This window comes from Pseudoliparis swirei, chromosome 22, assembly GCF_029220125.1.
Source record: "Pseudoliparis swirei isolate HS2019 ecotype Mariana Trench chromosome 22, NWPU_hadal_v1, whole genome shotgun sequence".
NCBI classification, from domain to species: domain Eukaryota; kingdom Metazoa; phylum Chordata; class Actinopteri; order Perciformes; family Liparidae; genus Pseudoliparis; species Pseudoliparis swirei.
The window spans coordinates 6,009,868-6,025,571 of record NC_079409.1 but is presented as its reverse complement, the minus strand read 5'-3'; the positions used below and the strand labels follow the sequence as shown (position 1 = coordinate 6,025,571).

Sequence of the window (15,704 nt, the reverse complement as noted above, 5' to 3'; positions counted from 1 at the left end):
AAGTGGAGAACAACATGCAAACTGCTTCACAACCAAGCTGACGTCAGCTGGACAACGGACTGAAAGTGACGAGGAAACAAACCTCGGCTCGACATTCCCTTTGAGTCAGGACAATGAACATCAACATGCGTTTCAGAGCTCGGAGGAGGAGGAGGAGCCCCCCCCCCCCCATGCAGCTTCAAGTCCCTTTTCCAGATCTGGAATCGGGAACATTTCTTGTTGCATAACCAACGAGAGACGGTAACGAGGGGATGATTGAGGTCACGCTGCAAGCTTGCCCAATCCCCAGTGGGTTTGCTTTATGGGCAGTAAGGGCGAGCAAGCATGAGGAGAGAGAGAGAGAGAGAGAGAGAGAGCGAGAGCGAGTCTGGAGTCCCACCGAGTTAAAGTGATTTACTCCATGTGTGAGTCATCGCGGGCTTGGCTGGCTCTGAAAGCTCCATGGAAACTCTAATTCTATCACACACACTAGTCATGACTCGACAGAGTCGACTACTGACTAGCGGCCATTCAGCACATCCATGTTAGCCTAGATCAGGGGTCGGGAACCTAGGGCTCTTCCGGTGACGGCATATGGCTCCCAGACAATTTTGAGTTGAAAACAAAAAAAATCTCCTGTAATGTTCTCTATCGCGCCAGATTACAGCAGAAGTAATTTAAGGTCCTTTTCTTAAAGACGTCTTTGTTCTCCAATTAAAGTAAACGTCTGTTGTTGGTCGTCTCTACAGCAGCATGTCATTTATGTCTCTACGTGTCGCGTTAACACTTCTCGGCTCTCCGTCTCGCGCGCCGCAGAGCTCCGATGCTGCCTGGACTCGTTCTACCACGTTGTCACAGCGCTTATAATCCATTAGAGGAGATGAAGAAGTAAACCTGTTTCCCGCGGGCAGGTGAGCGCCGTCCACCTGCAGCCACGCCCTGAACCACGCCCTGAACCACGCCCTGAACCACGCTCTGAACCACGTCCTGAACCACGCCCTGAACCACGCCGTGCCCACAGGTACCTGCTCCACATCCAGAGCAGATCGGATCAGAACAGAGGTCCGGACGTTTAATCGACAGGTCATCACGTGTCATTCACACACACACCGAACACACAGCTACAGGGAGCAACTCAGGGTTAAGCTTCTTGCTCAAGGACACATGAACTAGGGCGGGGATTGAACCGCCAACCCGCTGATTGGAAGATGGACCTGCGTCCTATCGGACCGACTTTGACCCGTTCAAGATTTAGAATTTAAAAACACGTGCGAGGCACGAATAATATCACATTAACAATAGTTAACTATAATCATTATTTTCATTATTAAATAAAATAAACTAGACTCTCGATTCGATGTCAGAAACTATAATCACATTTTGGAGACACTGAGGCAGTGAATTATATATATATATATATATATGTGAATTATATGTGTGATGTATATATACATATATATGTGATATATATATATATAATATATATGTGAATTATATGTGAGATATATATACAGGACGGTCTCAGAAAATTAGAATATTGTGATAAAGTTCTTTATTTTCTGTAATGCAATTAAAAAAATATTAAATATTAAAAGAATAAAAGGCTTGCAATATTTCAGTTGATTTGTAATGAATCCAGAATGCATGACATTTGTTTTTTTAATTGCATTACAGAAAATAAAGAACTTTATCACAATATTCTAATTTTCTGAGACAGTCCTGTATATATATGTGAATGATATATATATATAAATATACATGTGTGAAATATATATGTGAATTATATGTGTGATATATATAGATGTGAAATATATATATATATATTAGGGCTGTCAATCGATTAAAAAAAATTAACTAATTAATCGCACATTTTGAAATTGCGATTAATTAATCGCGATTAATCGCGCTTAAAAGTGTTTTCCTTCTTTTTAAAGACAAAACTTCACACAGAGCTGTGTTTTCAAAGAGGCTCCTACATATACAGTGCCAGCGAGGTATTTAATATCGTGGATGATAAATTGTTTCTTGTGAAACATCAGATTAGTAAAAAAAAAGAAGTATATTGAGACCCCATTGGTCCTGTCATCTTTAACACTGAACACAGCAGAACCAGTGGCCTTGGTAACTGACTGACATTCAAATATGTCACGTTAACCCTCTGGAGGCTGGGCTCATTTTATACATTTTACAAAATAAATTAAATTCACCGTTTAAAGTATTTTGCATGTGACACACCCCCATGTGTTATACATCAAACATTCCAGAACAATCTCAGCTCTGAAATGAGGCTCATTGTCCTCGCGCTGTGTCCTCTGGTTCTCTGACTGACAGGCTGCTAAATGAGCCTAACCTGTGAGGTGGGAGGTCCTTTGTGATTTACTGAGTGTTCATTGGTTGTTTTTTTAATGTTGACAGACAAACGGATTGACAAATCACGGTGAAGGTTTCGTGTGTCGAGTTCTTTCCGCGCTGCGTCCCCCGACACGTCGCCCCTTCGTTCCTCTGTGTATCAGAGGGGGAGACGGGAGGAAGGAGGAGCAGGAGGAAACCCGACTGATTCATCCACGAGTTAAACTGATTTATGCTCCTTATTTTCGCGGAGAAATAATTGTTTTAAAAACGGAAACAGTGTCAAACCGTACTGCCACGGTAAAAAAAAAAAAAAAAAAAAAAAACTTGCGTTAATTGCGTTAAAATATTTTAGCGCGTTAACGCGGCCGAATTAATCGCATAGATTAACGCGTTAACGCTGACAGCCCTTATATATGTACATCTTACTTTGGTTGTTTCCTTGAATCAAAATATCTTTATTTTATTTTGAAATTCAGTAATATAAATAAAATATTATATATTTTATATATATATATAAAATATTTAAAAGATGGGGTAGATACACAAAGAAACCATGATGATATTTAAGAACAAGACACTATGGCTCTGCTCAACAGTTAACTCCATCATGGATTCATCTGCTTGGTATTTATTTATAATTTTCAAATTAAACGCTCAGTCCAATAGGGGATATTGGTTTCATCTATTATATATTTAAAAAAGCAGGAGTTTAAATCTTTCCGTCGATCGATAACTTTCAGCTCACGTGCGACAGTGAGAAATCAAACCTGTGAAATTATAATTCACGTGTAGATTGTAAACACTCCCGACTTGGGTGGAGCGTTTATGAAGGATGTAGAAAACAAGTCCTTCCAGTGACACAGGTCAGGCAGTTCTCACACACACACACACACACATACACACACATACACACACGCACAACAAATGTTTCACAGCCAGCGGCACGAGGCTCCATCCAGACGCTCTCCGTGTTGGAGGAGAGACTGTGGCTCGGGGGCTCATGTTTAAGACCAGACACACAGCTTCTAGACACACACACACACACCTCAACACAAACCTTAACACACACACACACACACCTCAACATGCACACACACCCAACTCAACACAAACCTCAATACACACACAAACACACCTCAGCATGCACACCTCAACACACACACACTTCAACACACACACCACAACACACACATACACACCTCAAAACACATACAACACACACAGTGCTGTGCCTCTCTGGATGAGTCACCAGTGGAGCTGTGGGAGACCAGTTGTCATTGTGGCCCAACATGTGGCCCCGGTCCCTGTCGTGGGGGGGGGGGGGAGGAACAGGTGCGTCTCGCCTCTGGTGGAGCAGGTGCGTCGCCACACCTGCTCCACCAGAGGATTAAAAACGCCACCCGGCTCAAGGAAAATGGCCAAGCTTGCGCGCCGTGTGCAGATGTCTGCTGTGTTTATTATTAAACCTCACTTCCTGTTACAGGGAGTCAGCAGTCAGTCCGTGAGTCACCACGCCATCTCCATGGCAACCAAACGCCAAACACACTACACAGGTGCAACAGAGGCGGCCGGTGGAGGGATTCTTCTCCTCCACGCATGCCTGGAGAGCTCCGCCTCCTCCGCTCCTGCAGAGTGGAAACGAGAAGCACAGCAGCTGGAGGGGGCTGAGGAGGGGCTAGAACACACACACACCCCTCAACACACACACACAGACACACACACACACACACACCTTTTCCACTCAGTTGTTCCTCTCGACTCTCACCGTTCCGCCTGTGGAGGAGCAGCTGCTGTCTGACATTTGAATAAATGAACAAATACTTTACATCTATTTCATTTTCTCAGGCTCCAGGTGAACATTCCTCTGATGAGGGAAACACCCACAATGCACTCTGCCAACTTCCTGCTAACGCTGAGCTCCAGTGTGCGACTCAGAGGAGAGAGAAGTGTTGTTACTCCTGAAGTCACCTCACAGCCAGCGGCTCACCTTGATGGGGCTCGACGGGACCTTTGGTCATTTTTTGATAACTTGATGAACTTTGACAGGATGTAACACTTGAGATGTTTCTAATGAACACAAATTATTTAAAATATGTTATTACTACACATTAATTGATCCTCTGAACACCAGGCAGCATTCTCCTGTTACCTGTGGTGCAAATATATATATATATTTTTTAATATATATATATATATATATAAATTAATTAAATTAAGATATATAAATAAAATAATAAATAAAATATATATACTATAAATATAAATATATAAATAAAATACAAATTGAAAAATATATATATATATAATATAGATAATATATATAAATTAAATATTATATAAATATATATTGAGACAAAAGTATATTTGATAAAAGCCCAACAGCAATGATTTTATGTCCTGGTTAATTGAGATTATCCACAGAGATTTTTTGGGAGCTCTTTCATGGAGAAACACCTTTTATTTATTGCCATATGGTTCCATTCAATTTGAGAGCAAGCAAACGTCTCCAAAACGAGGCCATTTACAAGAAGAAAAACTAAACAACAAAAGAAGTGCAACAGATCAGGTCAGTTGGTTGTCATCCAACACTAATGAGATGTCATCAGCAGCGTAACCGAGCAGGCTGTGTGTGTTCAGGGCGTAGCCCGCCTGGCCCGACTCATTACGAATACAAAGAAACCGTCTGCCAACTGATGACTTACATAAACATAAGCAGCCAGGAATGCCGTCTGCAGTCGGGAAGTTTGCGCTTCGGGAATTACGGGGCCGGCGATCGGGGCGGCGCTGAAGAACAGGCGCGAACAAGAGGAGTTACGACATGTTCCGCTGCCTCTGAACCACGATGGTGAAACGTTTTGGAGCTTTTCAAAACAGATGCAAGAGCAAACCTGCAGCGGCTGATTCTGGGACGTGATGCACAGACGCTGCGTCACCTGGAGCGCATTCTCGTCTCAACTCAGTTCTCCAAACAACAAAGAATCCACTTTGTGACATTTCTACAGTAACAAAGCCACTCCCCTTTCAAGCTCCGCCCCCCCCCCCCATGCCCCTCCTACCTGGCTCTAAATACTTTGTGTTCAGAAGGATGCACAAGATAGGCAATGTAGTGTGTACTTTATGCCTATAATATACAATCACATGTACTTGTACCACGCGTGTGTCGCAACGACCACATTCTGACATTCCTACAGTAACAAAGCCACTCCCCTCTGTAGCTCCGCCCCCTCCCCCATGCCCCTCCTACCTGGCTTTAAGTTATTTGTGTTCAGAAGGATGCAAAAAAATAGTAAATGTAGCGTGTACTTTTTGCCTATAATATACGATGACATAACTTTGTGACATTCCCACAGTAGCGAAGCCACTCCCCTCCCAAGCTCCGCCCCCTCCCCCATGCCCCTCCTACCTGGCCTTCAGCTCCTTGTGGTCGTCCCTCAGCTTGCCCAGCTCCAGCTGCGTGTGCGCTCGCTCCCTGGCCACCTGGTCCAGCGTCTTGCGGGCGTCGGCCAGCTCGGCCTCGTAGGCCGCCTTGATGCCCGACGTGTTGTGCGTGACGGACGACTCCGACACCGAGATGCGCTCGCGCAGGCCGGTGTTCTCCGTCTCCAGGAAGCGCACCTTGTCGATGTAGGCGGCCAGCCGGTCGTTGAGGTTGCACAGGTCCTCCTTCTCCTGCAGCCGGGTGATGCGGGTCGGGGAGATGGCGGTGGCGACGCGTCTCTGGCTGAGGCTCGGGGTTGCCATGGTGATGATGATGATGGCTCAGCAAGGAGGTGCAGAGGGGGGGGGGGGGGGGCGGGTGAGTCAGTGGCTGTAGGGGAGGAGGGCGAGGGGACGAAGAGTTAGTGACAACGACAGGATCCCAACTTCCTTCTCGAATTCGACGGCGTTATTTAACCCTGACCCTCGTCTTGCAGGATCCATCACACTTCATATATTCTTCCCTCAACACAGGATTTAAATGACATTAAAATCAATCTGAAGAGGCGTCTCACAGGAATGTGATCAGTTTTTCTCATTTTATTTTTAAGACTTTTTCCTACTTGTGGGGCTCCTGATAACGTTCCTTCTTCACAGCCTCCAAGTCTAAACATTCCCTCCTCCTCCTCCTCCTCCCAGACTTTTGTAAAAATGTAATTAAACGATTTTTTGCCATTTCCGCTTTCACAAAACATCAAAGTGTTGACGCGCAACATCAACTAATGCTGCAGGATGCCCCGATAAGGACATGTGTCCGCTGTGTGTGTGTGTGTGTGTGTGTGTGAGTGCTAATAGAAGAATGAATGAAAGAGTGCAGTGGTGTATTCAACAAATAGGGGAAACAAGGAAGTTCACCTCTCTGAAGTCTTGAATGGACTCATCCAACATTTCAAGCTGTAAATCCTTAAAATCACAGCATAAAAAATAAATAATAGTTCTCCAGCCTCAGAGCGTCATGAGGCCTTTTAACAACTTTACTGAACGCATCAGGATCGTCATCAGCCGCAGCTGAGGCTCAACAGGTGTGACGTCTGACCTGCAGCGGCCAGGAGAACGCCATTTGTTCCCCGAGCGGCGGGAGGCCGACTCAGATCAGGTTTCTCCGTCCATCCCATTACTAGAAGGAGGTGCAAGCCCATGTGGGTGGGTTGTCGCCCCCACACACACACACACACACCCAGGAGTAAAACCACACACTCACACACTCTCACAAGAGCTCTCTGGCCTAATTCTGAATAAATGAAGCCTCCACTTATGCGCTCCTGAAATGCGGCGAGCGGTCGGATGTTCCACTCTCCGAGAACAGCGGGCGGTGAAATGAGCCGCAGCCGGTTTCCAAATTACTCCGCGACAAAATGAAACCAACTCCGAGCCGACTGAGTTAACAACAAGCAGCCGAGCCGAGCTCACCTCGCTGTGTGGGAACCTCTCCACCTCCGCCTGCCGAGAGGAGTGGAAGCGAGAGCACAGGATGAGAAGTTTGTCCATGTGTGTGTGTGTGTGTGTGTGTCATACCCCAGAGAAGCGTAGTGAAGTGGATCCGTTGAATAATGCAGCTCTCTGCTAGTGTGTGTGTGTGTGTGAACTGCTCTCTTGGCTGTCGCTCACCGCACATGTACCTACTGCTGCAGAGGGAGGGAGGTGTGGGGGGGGGGGGGGGGGCAGGAGCATGAGAGGGGAGGGTGGGGCTGCTGGGAGGAGTCAGGCCACACACACACACCCACACAGAGCAGCTGCTGAGCTGTATCTCTTGCCTTCTCTTTTCACTCGGACCCTCCGGTGGGCCGGCGGCACCGAGCAGCTCCGGATCGGCCCCTCCTCCCTGCTGCTGCTATGAAGAAGACATTATTTGCCCATATTTGCGGTTTTTGAAGAAAATGAATAAATAAGAAAAAAAACCAGATGTGACATCCGAAAGGAGCAAAAAGAAAAAGTCCACATAACTCCATAACTCCTCGCGTCATCTCCAGAGTCTAAAATGTCCGACACTCCAAAAACCAACCCGATTCTGGTCTTTATATGTATTTCCTCTGGGTGGAGTTTCTAAAAAGTAAAAAGGTCCAATCAAGTTCTGATGCAGGGGGAAAAGACGCGTGTGTGTGTGTGTGTCTCCTCACAATGGAAATGGAGGTTAGCGATGTGTGTGTGTGTGTGTGTGTGTCAACAATAAAATCACAACAGATGCGTCCCAAGGTCAGAAGACATCGACTCAAGATTAGAGAGTAAATCTGATGATAGTTGATCAAAAATTAACTTTGTGGTTTTAAAACTCGGCTTATTCACATTTAAAGAGACAACGTACGTTCTAAAGACTCATGAGTTTGCAATTTTAGCTTCTTCTTCAAGGGACTAACCGAGCAAAACTTTTTAAGTGCTGAAAACCATAAAAGGAATAATGAGGGAAAACTTTCTCGGGGAACAACTTTAGATCTTATTTATTAACATTATTAAATTTTAAAAATGCATTAAAATATTTAAAACAATGGAGAAAAGCAGATTACATATATATATATATATATATATATATATATATAAAGCTGAAGTAGCCAGTTTATTTGGTTTCCGTTTAAAGCTAAGCTTTAATTTAAAGCCCCATTATGTAGTTTTTCCCTTTTAGCGCCCCTTCAGTTTTTGAGGTATTTAACGTTTACTTCAGTGTCGTAAATACCCAGTTACGATAGACGCAGCCTCGCATACACTTGTATTGAGTTGGGATCATGTGTTGTCCTGTATTATAATAATTATTATTATTATTGTTATTATTTGTACGTGTCACGGGTTATAAAAGGTGACGAGGGGGAGGTGACGCAAGTTTTTTTTTGTTTGGAGCGCGCTGACAGGCGCGCTCCAAACATGCTGATGGAAATGTCACTCTTGCCTGTCTTCAAAACTTGAGAGCCCTGCTAATACGAAGACTGCGCAGGAACACTGAACTGGGCCAGCACCTACCGGACTAGGGTGAAGTAGCGCGGGGATTGAACGCGGCGCCTCGCCACGTTTCCGCCTGGTCGGTCAGCTGTTTGCCGGCTTTTGGGGGGCGGGGTGCGCGTGCAGTCATTTACTTTTGTTTTGGGGGACTGCAAAGACTTTGGGGACTGTCGGGATCCGGGGATTATACTTCGTTTTGAGTGGGTTTGATTGTTTGTAGTGTATGTGTTCATTTTGGGGGCTTGCAGATGCATTGAATTTGATTTAATATAATAACATTTGGGTTTCCGCATATCGACTGCATGTCGAAGTACATCCGCCCCGGATCGGGCGGCTCCAGAATCCTACATAGCGGAGTTATTTCCCCACAGACCCCCGATGGCAATAGCGGAGGCGCAAATCGCCATATTAAAAGTCATTGTAGTGGCACAATTTTTTCCAAGCTGTTATTTTAAGGTACAATTGTTACATGTTACTTTAAGAACTTTCAGTCAATTACTCAGAAACACTACTACTTCCGTCCACAGGGGGCGCCAAAATCAACAAAACATTTTTAAGTTCCTAGAATCAGGGATCAGCAAACATTTGGATCAGTTTTCAAGCCAAAAGCCAAACGATTAATGATAATAAATAAGTTGCCGATTCATGTTTCTCTCCAACAACTATTAGATTCTGCATCTCAATTTTTCCACATCATTTTTTTTGCCCCACTTTGCTCATTAATTACTCTCCATTCCCTGGATGGAAGAACGTTTTGGAAATAGATTCCATTGTAAAAAAAAGAATACCACCCATGCCTCACCCCGTGCCTCACCCCGTCTCTGCTCTCACAGCATTCCAAGCGGACAGCAGAAGAAACAAAAGGCAGGGCCGTTGTGCAATCTAGAGATTTGTTTTCTCCATTATGAGCCACTGACTCGCTGATCACCTGGGGAGGAAGAGGAGCGACGACTCCAGTAGGCAATAAACTGTGAGCGCACCTTTCCTGTTCCCAAACCTGAGGAACTGCTCCTCTTCATCATCCTTCATAGCGCATTTCTGAACAGAATATATATATATATAAATATGTTTGTATATAAATAAACAAATATAAACATTTATAAATATATTACAAATAAATATATTTGTATAAAATATATATACATATTTATAAATAAATATAAATATATTTGTATATAAATAAATATATTTGTATATAAATAAAAATATATTTATAAATATATTTGTATATAAATAAATATATTTCTATATAAATTAATATATTAATTAATATGAATACATTTGTATATATATATATTAATTAATATGAATCAATGTTTATATATAAAATATATTTAAATGTAAATATATTTATATATAAATAAAGATATTTTTATATATATATATATACATATATAAATAAATATAATTTGCAGATATGGTTGCACAATAAAGACGACTACTTTGGTAAATGCAACCCTTCACAGAGGCGTTCATCTTTCATATGACAAACCTCCAATCAGTTACTCAGAACCCAGCAGCTGTCCTCCAGTGTCCTTTGTGCCTCGGCTATAATTGTAAAACAGTCTCGCACTTTGATATCACTGCAAAGTGCATTAATCATTAATAAAAGACTCAGATATCAAATAAAATCTAGATCCGATGCACAAGGGCCTGTTCTTCAGACTCCTGCTCGGTCTGCGTTTGTTTGTTTGCTTTTCAAAAACAGGAAAGGTCAACATACGTTTGATATTTCCTCTACTTCTATCGTGTACAATGTCAGAATATCATCGCTTTTGCTTCTCATGCAAATTACTCTCAACGTGATGATGGCAGCCTTCGAGTTTATGTCAATTCATTTGTGATCATTTCCATAATGTGGACTACATGTTGCCCGAGACCGGCAACACAGTGCGTGTTGTCTTTGTTTCTCGTGTGTGTCCAAACAGAAACAAAGAGACTGGAGAGAAGGACCTTTTCGGTCCCTTCTCTCCTCATTCCTTCCCTCGCATAAGGAAGTGAATGTCCCCGGAGGAAAGAGAGGAAACTGTTAACAGGGCAGAATCCTCACTCAGGCCGAGTAATCCTCAACCAATGAGGGCTCAGCAATCCTACTAATAATGTTACAGAAGTGAACAATAAAATAACAACACAGTGTGGCTGCGATCAGTGGCAGAAAGTATATATATTAATTAAAATATATTTATATATAAATAAATATGAATATATTTAGAAAGAAATAAATACAAATATATTTAGAAATAAATAAATAAAAATGTATTTATATATAAATAAATATAAATATATGTATATATATATATAAATAAATACATTTAGACATATATTTATAGATAAATAAATATAAATTAATATATATAAATAAATATATATATATATATACCACAATACTAGTAGTACAAAGTTATTGTATGTGACATAAATATTTAAGTTTACTGCACTCGTGTATTATATTCGACAGCTACAATTACTTTCAGAATAAAACACAATACTGTAACGTTTATTACCACGTGACTTACAGATAACGTTTGGTTCAAACACGAAAGTAAAAGGACAGGTTAGGTTAGGTTTCAGGTACTTAAAAAGTAACAAAACAAAAATATTTCAATGTTTTTTGACTTGTAGTTGAATATTTGCACATTGTGACATTTTTATTTCACCAAAGTAAAACTATTTTTTTTAAAGGGTCTGAATACTTCATCATGAACGACGCTGCAGCTCCTTCACACTGCGCCTCTCTGGCGCCCCCTGCCGTCAGGTATGTCCCCTCGAGCTCAGAGAAGAGGCGAAGCGCCATCCACTGGCTGAATAGAAACCTATGCCTCCAAGTGGGTAATATACATATATATATATATATATATATATATATACACATTTAAATAAATATATTTAAAACAATATGGATTTAAATATTATATATATATATATAATATAAACATATATTTATTTAAATAAATATAAATACATATATATATATTTTAAAAAATATATATATATATATATAATTTTCAGATATCGTTGCAAAAACAGTTATTTGTACACGAGTTAGCGTTAGTTCAACACTCTGTCTGCTCGTCCACTTTATAAACACCCTTCTCTCCTCTTTCCTCCCTCCTTCCTCCCTCGGTCTTACCGTCGTCTCTCCTTGGAAAAGCGTTTCCTTCAGTCGTCTCTTGCTCGTCGCCTCCTTTCCTCGGTCACTGTTAACCTTTCAACCCGAGCTCAGTCCACTCCGTCATGGTTTTATTCCACTGGGACGCTTTTTCTGGTTCTTTGGACAAAATCGGCGAGGACGAACTCCTTTTGATCCGAGCAGCAGCTGCAGCGCAACGCGCCTGATTAGACCGTCTGGCTCATTAACGCGGCGTGCACGCGCCCCCTGGCGGCCACGTTGGAGCAGTGTCCAATTGAGACCGAGATGAGGTTGAGACTGGTGGTAGCAGCGCCGCCGCTCCCATAACGCGCACTACGCGCTGTGCGTAGGGCACCAAGTCCTGAGGGGGCTCCACAAAATAGGCAACGAAAAAAATCCTCATAGTTTTTATACGTACCATAGAGTTATTGCTTTATATTACATTACATGTCATTTAGCAGATGCGTTTATCCAAGTAATACTATAAGTAATACCACAAGTAATACTATAAGTAATACCACAAGTAATACTCTAAGTCAGAGGTACTCAACTTCGGAGGCCAAGAGGGCCACATTTAAACCACAACAGGTGCAAAGGGCCACAAATTATTATTAACATATATTTGTACCATTTTATTCACTGTATTTACTACTGCTGTTTAATATGCTGTCTTGCTAGTCATTTTTAATGCATTCCAAAGCATCATGGAATATTTAACAAATATTCTCAATTTCAGTAACAAATGTAGTGTAGCGACTGCGTTTCCAAGGATGACAAGTGTTGGTCAAGCTGATGTTTTATTAACACTGGAGTGAATAGCTTTGCATTGATGACATTGATAAAGTTTGCAATTGCTACTTTTCCTATTGAGAGCTCTGAGTCTGCATTTCACAAATATTAATAACAATAACAATATAACAAACTGTTTACTTATTCCTAGTGAAAGCTCTGAGTCTGCATTTCACAAATATTAATAACAATAACAATAAAACAAACTGTTTACTTATTCCTAGTGAGAGCTCTGAGTCTGCATTTCACAAATATTAATAACAATAACAATATAACAAACAACTGTTTACTTATTCCTAGTGAGAGCTCTGAGTGTGCATTCTTTTCACAAGTCCTTTCAGATCTGGTTGTTGCTCAGTTGTAGCTGCTCTGAGATAGTCTGCCAAATGTCTGTCAGTTAGACAGGAACGCTGCTTTGATTTGATTATTCCCATGGCAGAGAAGGAGCTTTCACACACATAAGTAGATCCAAAGCAGGTCAGGATTTTCTGAGCACACAGGATTAATGCAGGGTTTGTGTTCCTCAGAACACAGGATATCCAGAATGTGTCAATGCTCTCCTCCTTGTGTCTTTCTTTGAGGATGTTGTTGTGCTGCAGCTCTATGAGTTGTTCCTCAAACGCAGCCCTTTCGACTCGATTTTACAAACAAAATTAAATTCACCTTTAAAAGGCTTTTGCATATGACACATACCCATGTGTTATACATCAAAATTCCAGAACAATCTCAGCTCTCTATATAATGAGGCACAATTGACCTCAGATACAAGTGGAAAGAAAAAATATGGCCCTAAAGCTGAAAATGTAAGTTCGATTTCTAAAAATTCTTCATATCTCTTCTGAAAACACACCTTTACTCATGTGGACCAACTGTTTTGGTGTTTAAAATTGGTTTACCAAAGGTCATGGGTTCACAAAAGCAGTGAAATATCTGAATACAATGCTAGATACATGTAAATATGTCAAAAACCAAAATTTTTGTTATCGTTTTTTTAGTAGAATTGTTGTGGTCCGTCACACATTCACCAAAATGATAAAGATGGGACTGAGAAATGACTTAATATTGCAGATAAAGTTTCATGGGGTGTGTGCAAATAAAAAAATGACCATTTACATTTTTTCTTCTTCAAATAAATGTATTATACATTACAAAAAGTAAATATATTCTCCATAATATTCATGTTGAGAAATAGAAAACAGAACACAAATATTGATACAGAATATTTACAATATGGCTTCACTATAATGGCATTATGTCATCGTGTCATGGTCCTCCGGGGCACGAGACCATTGCTGGCCGGACAGGTAGAGCTGCAGGTGGGGCTGCAGGTGGATCTGCAGGCTGCACTGCAGGTGCTGGTGAATCCTCTCTGTAAAATATAATACTAGTCAGCACCGCCACACGTAACAGACACCGTGACGAGACACATAACAGACACGTCCAGACACGTCCGGACACGTCCCGACACGTCCCGTGACGGACACGTAAAGTTTAGTGAAGACTCTTACCCGGTCCAAGTGGATCTCTTCTGGCTGCGTGTTCCTCCTCGTGGCTCTGGAGCTCCTCTGAGGCTCCGCGCTGCTCGCCAAAGTCGCTGCAGCTGCTTCCTTGTTGTGAAGTCCGTTCGCTCCGTGTTCTCTGGCTTCTCTGACTGACAGGTTGCTAATGAGCTCCACCTGGAAGGTGGGTAGGTCCTTGTGATTTCTTGAGTGTTCATTGGTTGTTCTTCTCCGCAAAATGTTGACGGACAACCGCATTGGCAAATCACAGTACTCGGTGCCGCGTCACCCGACACGTTCGTCCCCCTATCTTTCTCTGTGAATCGCAGAGGAGCTTACGGTAGAGAAATGAACGGAAGAGGAAATCCTCCGGATTCATCCAGTATTTTAAACGTATCTCGGCGACGTATTGTCGCGGAGATATACAGATTTTAAAAACGTAAAGCTGTCAAAACGCACTGTAGCGGGCTTCGTTTTCAGAGGGTTAAATTAAAGGCGCACTACCTAATTTTCACACGATTTTGGTTTGCTAATTATAATTATTATGCATTTATAACCAGGCATGTCGGGGGCCACAAAATAAGCGTCCGCGGGCCGGATGCGGCCCGCAGGCCACCTGTTGAGTAAGTCTGCTCTAAGTAATAGCATAAGTAATACCACAAGTAATACTATAAGTAAGTAATACCATAAGTAATACCATAAGTAATACTATAAGTAATACTAAAAGTAATACTATAAGTAATACCATAAGTAATACCATAAGTAATACTATAAGTAATACTATAAGTAATACTAAAAGTAAAAGTAATACCATAAGTAATACCATGAGTAGTACTATAAGTAATACTAAAAGTAATACTATAAGTAATACCATAAGTAATACCATGAGTAGTACTATAAGTAATACTATAAGTAATACTAAAAGTAATACCATAAGTAATACTATAAGTAATACTAAAAGTAATACTATAAGTAATACCATAAGTAATACCATGAGTAGTACTATAAGTAATACCATAAGTAATACCATAAGTAATACCATAACTATCAACGTTTTGATTATTTGGCATCAAACACACAAATGGTGGATTAATAAACTTCACTCAGTTTTAACTTTCCAATAGTAAAAATGTTTCTGACATTTTGGGAATAATAATAATAATAATCATAGTGTGGGTCCAAAAACACAAAGATCCTGAAATAAAATCAACACAATATGATTTTAAAATGCTTCATTACAAACAAAAGTTCCACATTCAAATACAAAATTACAATCAGCAAAACGTACTTAAAGTATCCAGACCATTAAAATCTCATAAATCACAAGTACTTTGATGTAGTTGCTGGTCAATCTGGAGCTGATTGTATGTATTTAATTAAACTGACTGAAGTTAAATGTAGTTGCAGTGGCAGCAAATCTGGTAAAATAAATAAACGTCACAAGCATTTCCACATATTTTCCGACCTTTCTTTTATCTTTTTTTTTTCCGTTGGCAAAAGATCGCTCAGGAGATAATGAAGCTTTTTGGAATATAAATTATACTCGTGCA

The 15,704-nt window shown here is 41.2% G+C and overlaps 1 protein-coding gene and 1 long non-coding RNA gene across 4 annotated transcripts in view; both read right to left on the bottom strand.

The window, feature by feature from the left end:
- The window catches only part of LOC130212864 (lamin-A-like), a 30,082-nt gene extending 18,043 nt beyond the window's left edge, over window positions 1-12,039 (bottom strand). Inside the window, exons 1-2 of one of the 3 annotated variants that reach the window (XM_056444125.1) lie at window positions 11,867-12,039; window positions 5,735-6,139 (exon numbers count right to left, since the gene is read on the bottom strand). In XM_056444125.1, the coding sequence (XP_056300100.1) occupies window positions 5,735-6,072 (338 nt within the window). In that variant the 5' untranslated portion in view covers window positions 6,073-6,139; window positions 11,867-12,039. Of the gene's footprint in view, window positions 1-5,734; window positions 6,140-7,323; window positions 7,440-11,866 lie in introns of those variants that run through there. The other 2 variants (XM_056444126.1, XM_056444124.1) reach the window with 2 other exon arrangements.
- A 611-nt stretch (window positions 12,040-12,650) lies between these two features.
- LOC130212869 (uncharacterized) lies at window positions 12,651-14,285 on the bottom strand. The gene is made up of 2 exons (XR_008835425.1): window positions 14,164-14,285; window positions 12,651-14,024 (listed from the first exon to the last, which is right to left on the bottom strand). It is a non-coding gene; the product is annotated as an uncharacterized LOC130212869 (long non-coding RNA).
- Between the last annotated feature and the right edge of the window lie 1,419 nt (window positions 14,286-15,704).